The sequence below is a fragment of the Solea senegalensis genome, linkage group LG12 (genome assembly GCF_019176455.1).
Source record: "Solea senegalensis isolate Sse05_10M linkage group LG12, IFAPA_SoseM_1, whole genome shotgun sequence".
Taxonomy (NCBI): Eukaryota; Metazoa; Chordata; class Actinopteri; order Pleuronectiformes; family Soleidae; genus Solea; species Solea senegalensis.
In genome coordinates, this window is record NC_058032.1 from 836,542 (window position 1) to 851,117 (window position 14,576).

The 14,576-nt window shown below is 43.1% G+C and overlaps 1 protein-coding gene and 1 non-coding gene across 3 annotated transcripts; both read left to right on the plus strand.

Annotated features, from left to right (window-relative positions):
- The first annotated feature begins 6,835 nt into the window (after positions 1-6,835).
- Positions 6,836-14,447, plus strand: lg12h4orf47 (linkage group 12 C4orf47 homolog). 2 transcript variants are annotated; one of them, XM_044039449.1, is made up of 13 exons: positions 6,836-7,019; positions 8,492-8,668; positions 9,018-9,126; positions 9,403-9,622; positions 10,221-10,358; positions 10,574-10,649; positions 11,090-11,275; positions 11,352-11,515; positions 11,724-12,600; positions 13,286-13,361; positions 13,674-13,717; positions 14,021-14,068; positions 14,310-14,447. In XM_044039449.1, the coding sequence occupies exons 3-9, from the start codon at positions 9,027-9,029 to the stop codon at positions 11,776-11,778; spliced, it is 939 nt and encodes a 312-aa protein (XP_043895384.1). In that variant the 5' UTR covers positions 6,836-7,019; positions 8,492-8,668; positions 9,018-9,026; the 3' UTR covers positions 11,779-12,600; positions 13,286-13,361; positions 13,674-13,717; positions 14,021-14,068; positions 14,310-14,447. The 2 variants fall into 2 exon arrangements, with proteins under 2 accessions (XP_043895384.1, XP_043895385.1); XM_044039450.1 differs by lacking the exon at positions 8,492-8,668.
- On the plus strand, positions 13,399-13,599 carry LOC122779011. The gene has a single exon (XR_006361504.1). It is a non-coding gene; the product is annotated as a small nucleolar RNA SNORA74 (small nucleolar RNA).
- Positions 14,448-14,576: the final 129 nt, after the last annotated feature.

Here is a 14,576-nt window from a genome sequence, read left to right on the forward strand (position 1 = left end):
TCACTGGCTATACGACTATAAACATTTACAGCTTTGCCATCTGGTCCAGTTTGGATGTTGCATTTTATATTCTCTATATCCAGAGAAGAAGAACGCCATTTTATTATCACTATAAAGATGTAATAATACAAATAAAACACAAATATACACAAGAATATTACAATCTCATACATGGTTTCTTTGATCATTCCATTTGTTCACTTCATGACCTCTGCTGACGTAAGCTCATCTTTCTGTTACTAACTTCCTGTGATGGATCAATCTGATTCTTGTGATGGGCAAGTGATCACAGTGTGTTCCTATTCAAGTAAGAATCTACTGATGATGTCACAAAGAGGGTGGAGTTGTCCACATCAGGGTTATATTCACACTGACTATAGTTTATTGAAACCATACGGGATGATTTCCCTCTGATGGTGTTTCTTCATGATACAGTTGTAGCACTACTCTGTTAGAACCTGGTGAACAATGCAAACTGTAGATCAGTCTGGTGACTTCAGTGACAGCACTGCTGAAACCCTGCAGCCGGGTTACGGTTAGGGTTAGTGTTTTAGGTCCTCGTTAGAATCAGTTCATTAATAAGATTTGTTCACAGAATGGTTCATGACCGGAGCACAGACTCCCTCTGACACAGACACTGACGTGAATCACTGCGGCAGAGGTTGTGATGAGGTCTTAAACACTGCAGACTCCTCTGTTAAACACTGCAGACTCCTCTGTTAAACACTGCAGACTCCTCTGTTCAACACTGCAGACTCCTCTGTTACACTGCAGACTCCTCAGTTAAACACTGCAGACTCCTCTTAACACTGCTCCTCTGTTCCACTGCAGACTCCTCTCTCTCCTCTGTTCAACACTGCAGACTCCTCTGTTCAACACTGCAGACTCCTCAGTTAAACACTGCAGACTCCTCAGTTAAACACTGCAGACTCCTCTGCAGACTCCTCAAAACACGCAACACTGACTCCTCCCACTGCAGACTCAACACACTGCAGACTCCTCAGTTAAACACTGCAGACTCCTCTGTTCAACACTGCAGACTCCTCTGTTCAACTGCACTCCTCAGCACTCCTCAGTTAAACACTGCAGACTCCTCTTAACACTCCTAAGACTCCTCAGTTAAACACTGCAGACTCCTCCATTAACACTGCAGACTCCTGGTTAAACCTGCAGACTCCTCAACTCCTCAGTTAGACTCCTCTATTGAACACTTCAGACTCCTCTGTTAAACACACAGCAGACTCTCTGTTCATCACTGCAGACTCCTCCATTAAACACTGCAGACTCCTCAGTTAAACACTGCAGACTCCTCAGTTAAACACTGCAGACCCTCTGTTAAACACCTCCTCTGCAGAGCACTCCTCCCTGCAGACTCCTCTGTTAAACTGCAGACTCCTCAGTTGCAGACTCCTCTGTTCAACACTGCACTGGAGACTCCTCTGTTCAGCACTGCAGACTCCTCTGTTCAACACTGCAGACTCCTCAGTTAAACACTGCAGACTCCTCAAAACACTGCAGACTCCTCTGTTAACACTGCAGACTCCTCTGTTAACTCCTCACCTGCAGACTCCTCTGTTCAACAAACTGCAGACTCCTCTGTTCAACACTGCAGACTGCAGAACTCCTCCTCGCTGCAGACTCCTCAGTGCAGACTTTAAACACTGCAGACTCCTCCACTTCAACACTGCAGCAGACTCCTCAGTAGACTCCTCAGTTAAACACTGCAGACTCCTCTGTTCAACACTGCAGACTCCTCCGCTGCAGACTCCTCTGTTCACTGCAGACTCCTCAGTTAAACACTGCAGACTCCTCTGTTCAACACTGCAGAGTTAAACACTGCAGACTCCTCTGTTCAACACTGCAGACTCCTCTTAAACAGTTAAACACTGCAGACTCCTCAGTTAACTCCTCTGCAGACACTGCAGACTCCTCAGTTAAACACTGCAGACTCCTCAGTTAAACACTGCAGACTCCTCAGTGTTCAGACTTCAACTCCTCCTGCAGACTAAAACACTGCAGACTCCTCAGTTAAACACTGCAGACTCCTCTATTGAACACTTCAGACTCCTCTGTTAAACACAGCAGACTCCTAGCACACTGCAGACTCCTCAGTCTGCAGACTCCTCTGTTAAACACTGCAGACTCCTCTGTTAAACACAGCAGACTCCTCTGTTAAACACAGCAGACTCCTCAGTTAAACACTCCTGTTAAACACTGCAGACTCACAGCAAACAACAGACTCCACGTAGCACTTCATGTAGTTTATAATTTGCGGTGTCGGTTCTGAAGACTGAGCACTGACCATTTATCATCACAGTCCATGATTTTTATTGTGTGCATGAGTGTGTGGAGTGGAGTGGGTGGTGGGGGGATATTGTAATGAATACATAATAATCCATGGGGATGATGGGACCTGGATTTTATCCCCGTGGTTTCACACACACACACACACACACACACACACACACTGAGGGTGTCATCAGTAGGTGTCGCTGGGCAGATAATGGCAAGGCGAAAGGTCAGAAGCTTGAGGGGGGCTTTAAGAATTAAGAGGTTCAGTGGGGGGACAGCACTTTGCCTGATTGGTTATGGTCTCATGGGAGAGGGGGAGGCGATGAGACATGACATCATACTGTCCTGAGACTCCAGGGGAGCAGGAGAGACAAGTGGTGAAGGTCAGAGGGTCATGAAGAGGGACACCAACAGCATCTGCATGAGGTCAACAACTCATTATGATCAAGTTTCCTCTTTCAGCCTCTGCGTTGCTTTCTCCAATGTAGGAAATCCACATTACTTAAAGTAATGAATGGTTTAAGTGCTCCACACTTATTCTAGTCCCACACTGAGTTTTACATCATGTTCAGGCCGACCACTACTTTCTGATCGTTAGTCAAAGGTGAACTTCATAGCACCGTAGCTGCACACAGTGATGTTGAGTTTCCATCATGTTGTGGTTCAGTTTGGTGCAGAGCGGCAGTAAAGCCAGGGTCGTGTGATGCCGGACGTCTCGTCAACGTCAAACACGACAGGACAGACGTCAGCGGAGGACGTCCTGCAGCTCGGTTCCTGCTCGCTTTGAAGAGAGGAGAGACTGCAGGTGCAGAAGAAATAATCTGACAGTCCTAACTTTCCTAAATCATGGTGTTCTGAAGACCGGAAACTAATGATTAAAGCCATAAAAAATGTTTAATAATCAAACCAAAAGATTCAATTTCTCAAACAAACCAGTGGAGTGCCCCCTAATGGCCATTCAGGGGAATAGAGGTGTCAGACACTTCTGTGTTGGATTAAAATCTTCAGTCCAGCTAAAGCTGCTACATGCTGCTAGATTAAATATCCTCAGTTGTTGAAAAGTCAGTTGTCTACATGTTGTGATCCAATGGTGTTTTTGATTTAACTCTCATTTAAAGAGCTGAAGAAGCTTTTGATATTTTATTAGCACCATTATGCTGTAAATCGAATCCTGTCCACTGTTGCTATGGGACACGTGAGCAGAGGCGTCACCGCTAACTTACAGTATGAATGCCTCAGTTTTACTACAGACGGGTTTCAGTGATTTATTTGGGGTTAAAAGGATGGTGTGGACGAGGCGGCGGCCATCGCTCCTCATCACCACACTAGGTTTAATGGCTTTAGAAATAGATGGTTAGAGGAGGATCAGACAGCTGTGTCACCTCTGTCTGTGACGTCTGTGACGTCTGTGCTGTTCACCTGAAGACATGATCCATGAACCTGCCTGTGGTCCAACACTGTTCATGTTCTGTCGCTCTCTGTCAGCTGTTCTTCCCCTCACAATTCTCACATGTTTCATGTCACAGTGAAACCCTCAGAGTTCACACGCTCACGTGTGATAACGCAGACGTTCACGGTCAGTGACAGTCAGTGACCTTTGACACTAGAGTGGACGTGGACGTGTATCAGCTGCAGTCAGAGACGCAGCTTCACCTTTGCTGCTGCCTCGTTCTCGGTGAACAGTTTCAGACCAAACGTCTGACACCTGTGTGAGAACCAGTGCTCGTACTTGGAAAGCTCAGTATTTGTCAGCGTCTGCCACACACACAGCGTGAGAAACTGAAAGAATGGATCCAGAATCCAGTTCTGCGGCACACGACGGAGCCTCGTTCAAAATAAATGAGCAGCACGCGAGTGAGTGCAGGGTTCGTGATCTCAGACGAATGCAAAACATCTGCAAACACCGACTTAACAACAAAGTCATTTTAGTGCCACCTCACTGTTGTGTGTGGCCTGTGGGAGAATGTTAATTACATTTGGAGATTGACGCCACAACACAATCACTTCACATTGAATTGTTGAGTGATTTTCCCTCTTGCTGTGGTGTTGGCACATCTCTGTGCTGCACGTCAATAATGTTTGGAGAGAGAGGGAAGAGTGAGAGGAGACAAGTATTGTTGACATTCTCTCAGTCCTCCAGCAAAGACACAGGTTTCAGTGTCTCTGTGGATGAATGTGACGCTCACTCTCAATGTCTCAGCTCTTTAACTTGTCACTCTGCACAAGTCTGCAACCAAGTAGCTACATCTGACAGAACACCATGAATGAATGAATGAATGAATGAATGAATGAATAACCCTCTCTGACACGATGCTGGACAGTGAGGAACATGTCACATTTATGTCAAACTCTGTGTTTCCCTCTTTGGGACATGTGTGTGCGTGAGCTCTGATGCATGATGAAGAACTGCTCATTTGCTGTGGGAATAACACACAACTCCTTATATGGATCTTCAGGCTTTCCTCAATGCATGTTTTCATCACCTTATGTGTTGTTGAGTTAAAGTTATGATTAAGTTTTTATCAAATAGTTAAAAAAGAAAAAATGGGAGTAGCAATAATTGTGCAGAAGTCACAAAATAGAGGAAATAAAAAAGGAGAAAGTGATAAGTGTGATCCACTATATGTTGACGACTGAATAAATCCCAATGTGTCCTTAATAACTTCAGATGATGTCCCACTCACCATTAAACCTCCTCTTCCTGACGTCTCAGCACATGTGTCCTTCAGAGCTGCTTATTCACATACAATAATAATAATAATAATAACACATGTACAGTAATGCATCGCCCATCTCATGGTAAATACTAATGAAGGCTCAGACGGATGAAGCTGTGGAAAGTCTTTATTTACCTGCGTGTGCGACGTCCTCCTGCTCGCTGAGATCTGAGGAGTATTTAATGAAAAGAGACGCAGCTGTCGTCCTGTGGAGTCGACAGCTGCTGCAGCTCCACATGCATTTGTGACACGGAAAACTTTCCACTTGTTTTTAAGACTTAAAACTAAGACTTTTAAGACAAAATACATGTGCTGTGCATCTATTTACCCATCAATCTATAGAGAGTCAGTGTCAGTTTCACCAAGAAAGGACTTAAAAAGACATTAATACATTACATTTACATTTATAACCACACACACACACAAACATATATAAATGAATTCTATTCTTTTCTAAGTGTCGAATAACAGTGATTATGTATATTATGTCAAGTATAGTAAGGACAGCCATGCTCCAGTTCAACAACTGCTAGAATAGCTGCTAACTATGGTTAGTAAATCCTGCTCAGCTGTTCTTTACAGTTACAGCGATGAACATGTGGAGAAGCGGCTCATGATGGATGAGAAAACAAACTTTCTCCATTAAACAGCTGTGGAAGACGAGCACTGTTTCATCCAAGGATGAAAAATGAACATCATACAGTCATCGAGAAATGTTAGATTCTGATGGATCACAGCTAAACGTCCATGGTAAATGAGCTGCTGTGGATCTGCCTCTATATTAGTGAATGTACTTACAGTTCTTCTCTTCTCATTTTTATTTTACATGTATTTATTTTATTTGACATTATTTTTATATTGATTTACTTAATCATTTAAGACTAAAAAAAACAAGATGAAACATGAAAAATGAGCAGTTATGACCAGAACTCCCTGCGATACAAGACTTTATCAAAACCATGAGAATTCTTAGTAAACTTGTGGTTAAGTAGATTTAAATTTCATTTTGAGTCAAGTGGGTCATTACAGTAATAGACTTTTAATGACGTCTCTGTTTTTGTTTGAGTGTTGGAGAAGCTGCACTTGCATGGAAACCAGCAGGTGGCAGTAGTCTGTATGTAAAAGAACATTTATATTTACATCTTGTGTAACATTGAACATATTTAATATTAATATGCACTTTATTGCAGGTTTGCACATTTTCTATAAAACGTGTGTTAGAATAGTTTGTGTTGAGGCAGGTGATGTGTTGGTCGCTCAGCTCCTCCTGGAAACAAAGAAGAAATCAAAGTCAAGTCAGGAAGTTCATATGTGTGAGCGGCGCCACAGTGAACACACACGCGCACACGCACACACACACACGCACACGCGCACACACACACACACACACACACCACGCGCACGCACACGCACACACGCACACTCACCTTCTTGTTTTGTTGCAGCACGGTGTTCGGGTAAAAGAGTCCCAAGTCCAGCAGGAACTTATTTATGGTTCCAGGTCAAACCAAGTGAGGAGAAAGGAGAGGGGAACTTGTGGAAGATGGATAGGATTTTTGGAATCTTAATGTTGATTGTAGAGTTTGTTTTTAATAAAATAATTACAAAAAAACATGATTAAAAATGTGTAAAAACTTGTTCAAAATATTAAGTTAAAAATCAATAGTTTGTTGACAGTAATGATGTTGATGGGAAACCTGCACATGGTAGCACCAGAGCTGACAATCAGGGCCACAGTATAAAAGCAGCCATTTTACACGTGTGTGTTTGTGTGTTTGTGTGTTTGTTTGTTTGTTTGTTTGTTTGTTTGTTTCTCTCTCTCTCTCTCCCTCCTCATCCATCATCAGCTGCTCTTAATGGTTATTCTAACAGGAGGGATACAATACTTCCTCCAGAGGGCAGTGCTGAGTCGCAGGCGTCGACAAACATGGCAACCATGTGCTGGATCTGAAATGGACTGAAACACAGGTGGATATCGTGGGGGTGGAACGTGAGAGCACTGCATGTACGGTGAGTCGTCCCAGTGTTGTGTGTGTGTGTGTTTGTGTGTCTGCCGTGTTGTCACACAGAGTGAAGTTGTGTTGCCTGGTTCTCGCTCTCCATTTCCTGTCTGCAGGGATGAAGGGTTTAAATAGTGTTGGACTCTTGACTCTATACTGCCCCCATGATTCCCAGTGGTATTGCTCCATTTGGTTTGTCATCATAAGCTCTGTCTTGTTTAAATGGTTAAATGTTTAAACCAACACTGGCTGTGTGTCCTGGTTCCTCTTTCTTTTGCTTTGGTACCGGCGTCGTTGAAAAGTCTCGGCTCCACAGGTTTTCCCTCGTCCATGTCTGTTAAATATTGAATTGTTGCGTCTTCACTTGCGCTTATTTGCAGAATGATTGACAGCTGAAGCCTGTCCCACACTAGAGGATTTTCAACACAACAAACTTTCTGATTTTCAAAGTTTTATCCTTTAGACGATTCAGTCGAGACGCAGAACCACACGCGTCTGACTGAAACCCGCGGGATTTAACGAGACTTCAGAATATAAACAGACATGGAGGCGGACTGTTGCTTCAAGCTGGTGCGCGTGTGCGCGTGTGCGCGTGTGTGTGTGTGTGTGTGTGTGTGGCAGGATCATAAAATTCAGCACGATTGTTGGAACACGTGGAACAATGAACCTGTGTGTGGGAGTGGCTTCAGACGGACCTCCTCTCCCTTTGACTGACAGCTGATACTGTTTCCTCTGAAGATCTAAACCACTGTCGCGACGCTTCCGTCTAACTTGGATTACAGTTTTCAGAAGTGCTGACGCGTCACATTTTTAGATGTGCTGTGACACGACAGAGTTAACATGTTACAAATAAACATCATAAAAGGTTTTTCCTCATTATTTATTCATAAATAAATAAAAATAAGGGCACACACACATACTTGCTTTTATATTTTAGTGAGGACTCCTCATTCATGCGTTCCCTCTTAGTGCTGAACCCTGAGCCTGATTCTAAAGCAGGTGAGGGTTAGGCCTGTAGTTGTGAATGCATGATGTCAATAAGTGTCTCACACTTGACTTTGTCTGTCTCTCTGTCCGTAAGTCTGTCTGTCTGTATCTGTTTGTTCTGTTGTGAATCCACTGAGACTCAGTGAACACACACACACTGTAAACTCTGAGGCTGCACTGCCACCTGCTGGTAAATGTGACCATTTATTGTACAATGCAGAATTAACTCACTGCTTCTGACAGTTAGTTTGTTACCACTGAAGAAAAGAACAGGACACAGAGTTGACTGTGCGTGTGTGCGTGCGTGCGTGCGCGCGTGCGTGCGTGTGTTCTGTCAGAGGAAAGTGAAACATGTTTATGATCTTAAAATTAACATCCTCACTTTGTTTTTTAAGAACTGAAATGAATTTCAATATTGTTTAAAGTAGAGTTTTTACTTGACTCAACAGAAAAGACAGTGGAAATGATTTAACATGTCATTCTTTTATTTTGAAGGCTACCATTTCCAGGAAACTATCCAATGCTAATGAACTTGACACCGTTTCGTTACCGTCTCCATGGCAACACAGCCTGTGTGTACACACACACACATACACACACAGAATGTTAACAGTAAACAAGCCTCAATATTAGTGAAGTAAAGACACTGAAATCCAACAGGAACCAACACAGGTATCGTCAAGTCTGTCTTATTTATCTATTTAACATATTTAACATTTGATCATTATTCTTGTTATTGTTATTGTTGTCAAACGTACAGTTTATATTTAAAGTGTAGGTTGTGTGAATGTGTTCATGACGTGTTCATTGTGTGTTTATGTATTTAATTGTTACTGCTGTGCATTGGTCATTTAATGTTAGTTTATAAATGTCTTTAAGGTCAAGTTGTTTTAATTGTGATTGGATGAGGAACAAAGTCATTGATGTCCACATGAAACACACATTCAAATTGAACATTTAAATACATAATACATTTAAAGTTGCTACTGAATTGAATGTAATAACAGAAGTGTGTTTCCAGTGTGTCAGGATGCCTTCAAGTCACGGGAAGATGGACATGGAGCGGCTGGGCATCTTTAAAGAGATGAGTTACATTTCTATAGGAGACAAATACACGTCACTCACCAACCGTAAGCATTCACCTGTTTGTTCTCTTCAAAATAAAAGCATGGGATTGTTGCTTTATTTGCTATGATGAAGAGAGATAACGAGGCTTTATAATTACAATAAAGCATAAACTTGTTTTCCAGGTTCTAGCAGTTAAATTATGGTCACGCCCCCCCAACACACACTGTTTTTAATAAAGCATGTAAAGCAACACTCGGCAGTAAGCTGTCATTAGTGAGCAGTGTGTATGTGACTTTTACAGCTGATTTAACAAACATTCTTTTCTAAAATAACTCCAGGTCCGTTTAATGTGTCGGCTCACCGCGGCCGGCAGATGCAGGCGGGAACAACGAGACAGTGGTGTGCTCTGCAGAGCGGTTTCTTTGACAAGTCGTACAGACGCGTGTTTGAGCGCGAGGCCCTGACTGAGCCGCTGAGACTCGCCCGTCTGCACCGGGTCCAGCAGGCCAAGAGGAACCTGGGCAAGGCCTTCGTCCCCTGTGACGGCATCAAGAGGCCGTGAGAGAACACGTGACACGCGCGATACACACGCCACGTGAGACACGCACGCTAATGCGACACACACGCCACGCACACGCACACACGTGACACACACGTGCGACACACACGCCACGTGAGACACACGCCGTGACACACACGCGACACACACACGCGACACACACGCCACGGAGACACACGCACGGATACGGACACACTCGACACGTGACACACACGTCACGTGAGACACACGCACGACACGTGACACACACGTGACACACACACACGCACGACACGTGACACACACGTGACACACACACACACACAACACGTGACACAGCAGAAACGGAACCATCTCATGCAGGGGGGGGATCACACTGAAATGACCTGGAGGCCAATGAGCGTGTGGTCAATAAGAGCTTAAAATGATTCCATCATTGCATTTCATATATTTATGATTTCACAGACTTTCAAAGTAAAGGGGCGTGTTTTAATGTTGTAATGAAATAACGTCACTAAATCCACAAAAGCTGGAAAACCTGCTGTCATCAGAACACGAGTCTTTATACTGAGACAAACGTCCTGTTTCCTCCTCACTCTGACGTCCGTCTGTCCTCAGCTGTGGTTCCGGGAGTTTCTATGGGACGTTATCAGGACCTGTTGAATCCCTGAGTCCGCTGACAGTCGGCCAGAAATCCCGGCGCTCACCTGGACGCAACATCCTCACCTCACCTCCAAAGAAAGGCAGTGGATACAGGTTCATGGCAAGAACTCATCGACATTGTTCCCACTTTACTGAACTTATAGTGTATTTATTTATTTGATCACTATTTTAGGCCACGTTTTATAAATTCTGGAAACATAATTCAAATGTTTTAGACCATTTTAAATATGGTATTTGGATAAAGTTAGATATTTGAATCCAGCTGGTGTGTGTGTGTGTGTGTGTGTGTACCTTGTTATCTTGTGCAGCTATCCCAATGTCACGCTGTCTGACATGCAGCTGTACGCCTCTGAGCCCTACGACCGTCCCAAAGACGTCCTGAAGGTATTTCTGTTACATGAGAGCTCAACTTTTATTTATGTAGCATTTAGAAAAACAACACCTGTCGCTCAAAGTTCTGTACGGGATTAAAATACACATGATATAAACTGTCAACTTCAAATCGTTGGAAAGACTTTCATGAATCCAGTTCTATGTTTTATTTACAATCATTCAATCAAAAATATTAGCAACGTTTTGTTTATTTTTATTTTCAGTAAATGGCCTTGAAATAAGTAGGATACTGTTAAATGAGATGATATTATAAAATAAATCATTTGATTAATTCAGGGTGACGCAAGACCCCAACTTTGAGAATGCTGAAGTTATTTCCTCCTCTTCACTTCATGTTGTTATAGAGTAAATAAACTCTTCCACACATTGAGTACTATTTAAAGCCAATGCTTTATGAAGTTTGTGTTAATGTTATATCTTTGTGTTTGCAGAAGGAGGCGGCGATCCATCGCTCCAAGTTCAGAGACGGTCCCTTCAAGCTCAACCTTCACCCCAGAGCTTTTTTCCAAACCAATCCATACCACGGCAACAAGCCTCTGTCTGCACCACACAAGCCCCGCCCACCTGCACAGAAAGCGCCCCCTGTTCCCTTCAAGCCCTCGTCCCCCAGCAAACGGGTGACTGCTGCTGTGTGGTGCTTCCTGTTGGTCTGAAGCGTCTTCTTCATGTCTGTGTTCTGTGTTCTTGTGTTAGCCTGGAGGAATGAAGGCGGGGACGTTTGACACTTACCCCTCACACTCTGCTGATCCGTTCATCGCTCGCCGCTCCAAAACCACCAATCCGGAGCCAGTGTTTCACCCCCCGCCTGGTCCTAAGAGCACACCTGTGAAGAGCATCATCACTGTCAATGTTAACAGGTATGATCTCATTCATGAAGCTGAACTTAGATGATAAACTAAGGTTTAACCTTCACGTGTTATGTTGTTGACATTGAGGCAACTCAACATAAATCAGAAAATACTGACAGTTCTGTTCTTTAATTAAAAAAAGAGGTTTGTGAAGAATGTCTAAATAAATCTCAACTGCTTATAATGTTTTATTTCTTCATTTGAATTGCTGTTTTAGGAGCGTGCACTCTGCAAACTACACTTCAACCATCCCGCCTGTGATGACACTGTGACTACGCCAACACCAGCAGTGTTCTGTATGTGTTAGTGTGTATCAGCTGTCATAAAAGTCCTTCTCTCATCCTTCAAAATCATGTCTCCTTGTATTTACACTGTTGAAGACAGAATAAGATTTACTTCCTTTTATTCCAACATCTATTGTTGTATTCAGATCCGTTTCTTCCTCCTTGTGTATAATGATAATGTTCATATGTCGTAACAACTAAGAGCTCAAATTAAGTTTCGTACACATATTTATATAAAACATTTCACTCAATCTGACAGTTGCTGTCGACATATTCTGTGCATCGTTCACAGTTCAGGAATGCTTTCTTTAGAGGACAGCAAACATTCCAATAAATAGAATTGATGATACTTTATTGATCTCGAGGGAAATGCAAAGAAAAGAGAATTCATGTCCTTTGGGTCAGAACATTGTTGTAAAAAATGAAGTGAAATTGTGTATTATATTCTGCTTAATGTAAATACAAGCATGTCCACTAGTCTGACAGTCATTACCTTCTGTAAATTAATTTAGCCAATATTACAGAAATGCATTAAACATAAATTTTGAATTAGAACTGTTTTAACTCAAGTAAAAACGTCGCAGAACATATTTCACTTGAAACTTATTTTACATATTATTAAAGATAAAATTGGGCTTTTGTTGTATTTTAAGTCCAAGGAAAACCTAGTGGTCCATCTGCTTGTAGGACGATCTTTGAATGAGCTTCCTTTCCCACAATGCACAGCGGCGCACTTCTTAAAAGCAAGCGGGACTTCCGCTCGTCCTCTTCCGCCGCAGCAGCTTCCGCTAACACGTCGTCCATTACGCGGTGAGTGTCTGAATTCTTCTGCTCGTTTGTTCGATTGTTCGATCCTCGGACTCGATGATGAAGTTGTGGATAAATAAGTTTCTCAGTTGTTTGAACAGACGTCGCGCTTTTTATGTCTTTTCTTTGAAGTCGTTTCAACTGCTAAAGACCGCGTCACGTGCGCAGTAAGCACGTGGCTTCAGTAAAGGGTGTAAAGTTTATAAATGTGTTTAATATCATCAGTAAAGTGGGGTTATTTTTTCTGCTTTATGTAAAAACAGGCTGAACTTTCTAAAGACTGTAGCACTTTAGCTGCTAACTTTATATTTAGCTATTAAACTAGCTGTACACGTGTTAGCAGGGAACATGTTTAAGGAGAGCTGCCCTGTGTTTAAAGGTCATTTAAACTTCTTGACTCTTATTAGTCATTTGGGCTTAAGCTTTGTTATGTTGTAACATCACATCAGTGACATTATCCTCGCGTGAGAAGTGGTTTAAAGACAATCATTAAGTGTTTGTGCTGGAAAAACATGTTTGAAGCAGCTGCTGGTGACTTTTAGAAGTAAAAGATGATCCAATCATGGCTCATTAAACATTAACAAAGTTTATTATTAGTGTAAATGTAGTTGAGTGAATGATTCAACATTCACACATGAACGAGAAATGAGCACATGTTTGAATCAACACTGACGCTCTTGTCTTTCAGAGAGACCGTGTCTCGTCACACATGCTGTAGCAGGATGGCGTTGGATGGACACGCCTGCGTCGTCTCGGAACCACAGGTAAACACCGCTTCAGTGACATGGTTGAAGTTCCTGCTCCAGTACTAAGTCAGCTGACCAGGCGCCGCGTGCTTGGCTCAGTGTTACAGTGCTGGTAGATGAAGTCTCTGTTGTTAGTCTCGGCCCGGCAGGTTCTGTTTTAGAGTCTGCTGCTGATGTGCTGCTGCAGAGCGCGGCCCAGTGAGAGTGGCTGGTTCTGGTTCACAGTCAGGACGGGCCTAGTACAGGGCCGCACACACTGACACCGTGGTGCTGTGTCCAGATTTGTAAATGAAGTGTTACTGAAAATGAGCCGTGATGTTTGTGTTACAGCGGAGACTCGGAGCTTCTCGGTGTCTTCGTGCCGCAGACTGACGGTGGGTGAGACAGCATCAGTCGCACACACGGGTGACGAATGAACTGAACATCATCACTGTATTTTACTTGTGTTGCTGACGTATGTGTCGTCACCACAAACACCTGGGTGATGGTTTTCCTTTGATTTGCTTCATCTAACGTGCTCTTCGATGCTGTGATGAGTCATAATTATAACACATCATGCTGACAAATCACCGTGGTGACTTTCATAACCCTGAGCATGTCACACTGTTGGCAGTGATTACTTTGTACTTCTAGTTTCACCTCACTGTTATCTCCCCCTCACTGTTATCTCCCTACAGGAGCATGAGGAGCAGCTGGCCTGCAGGGGGCAGCAAACGCCTTTATAGGTATGTTGAATGCAGACTGACTTTGTTAAGTTAAACCCAATCATGTACTGCCGTGGCAGAGGCCTCCTCTCTGCTGTGGAATCTGAGTATTGGGAGAGAAAGTCAGGACTTTTGGCACAGGTTCACGTAAAACCACTTACTACAATCTGACTAAAGACCTGAAACAACCACCTGCACTGTCAACGCCTTAGTTCTACTCTGTGGTATGAGCTGTGTGGTAGTAATGTTCCTTTTGTTGCAGTGTTCAGTGACCTCCCGCCAGGCTGCTGTGAATGAGTGGGTAAGATCTGCAGTGTATATATATAGTATAATCAGAACGTCTAATGACTGTATGGATCAAATGTAAAGTGTTTAAAATAAACTTTGTTCTTGCACCACATTGATGTTCAGTCATTTTTGTTGTTTTGCTTTTTCTGAGGTTAATTTATTAGTTGGGGTACAGGGGAGCCACTCCCACATCATGGCATCAGCTATGACCCAATCAGCTCGTGTTGGTGAGGGTCCAACA

Excerpts from the sequence above, each read along its gene's own strand:
- lg12h4orf47 (XM_044039449.1), top strand. The coding sequence starts at position 9,027 with ATGCCTTCAAGTCACGGGAAGATGGACATGGAGCGGCTGGGCATCTTT. Across the intron at positions 9,623-10,220 it reads TGTGACGGCATCAAGAGGCC|CTGTGGTTCCGGGAGTTTCT; the intron begins GTGAGAGAACAC and ends GTCTGTCCTCAG. Across the intron at positions 11,276-11,351 it reads CCTCGTCCCCCAGCAAACGG|CCTGGAGGAATGAAGGCGGG; the intron begins GTGACTGCTGCT and ends TTCTTGTGTTAG.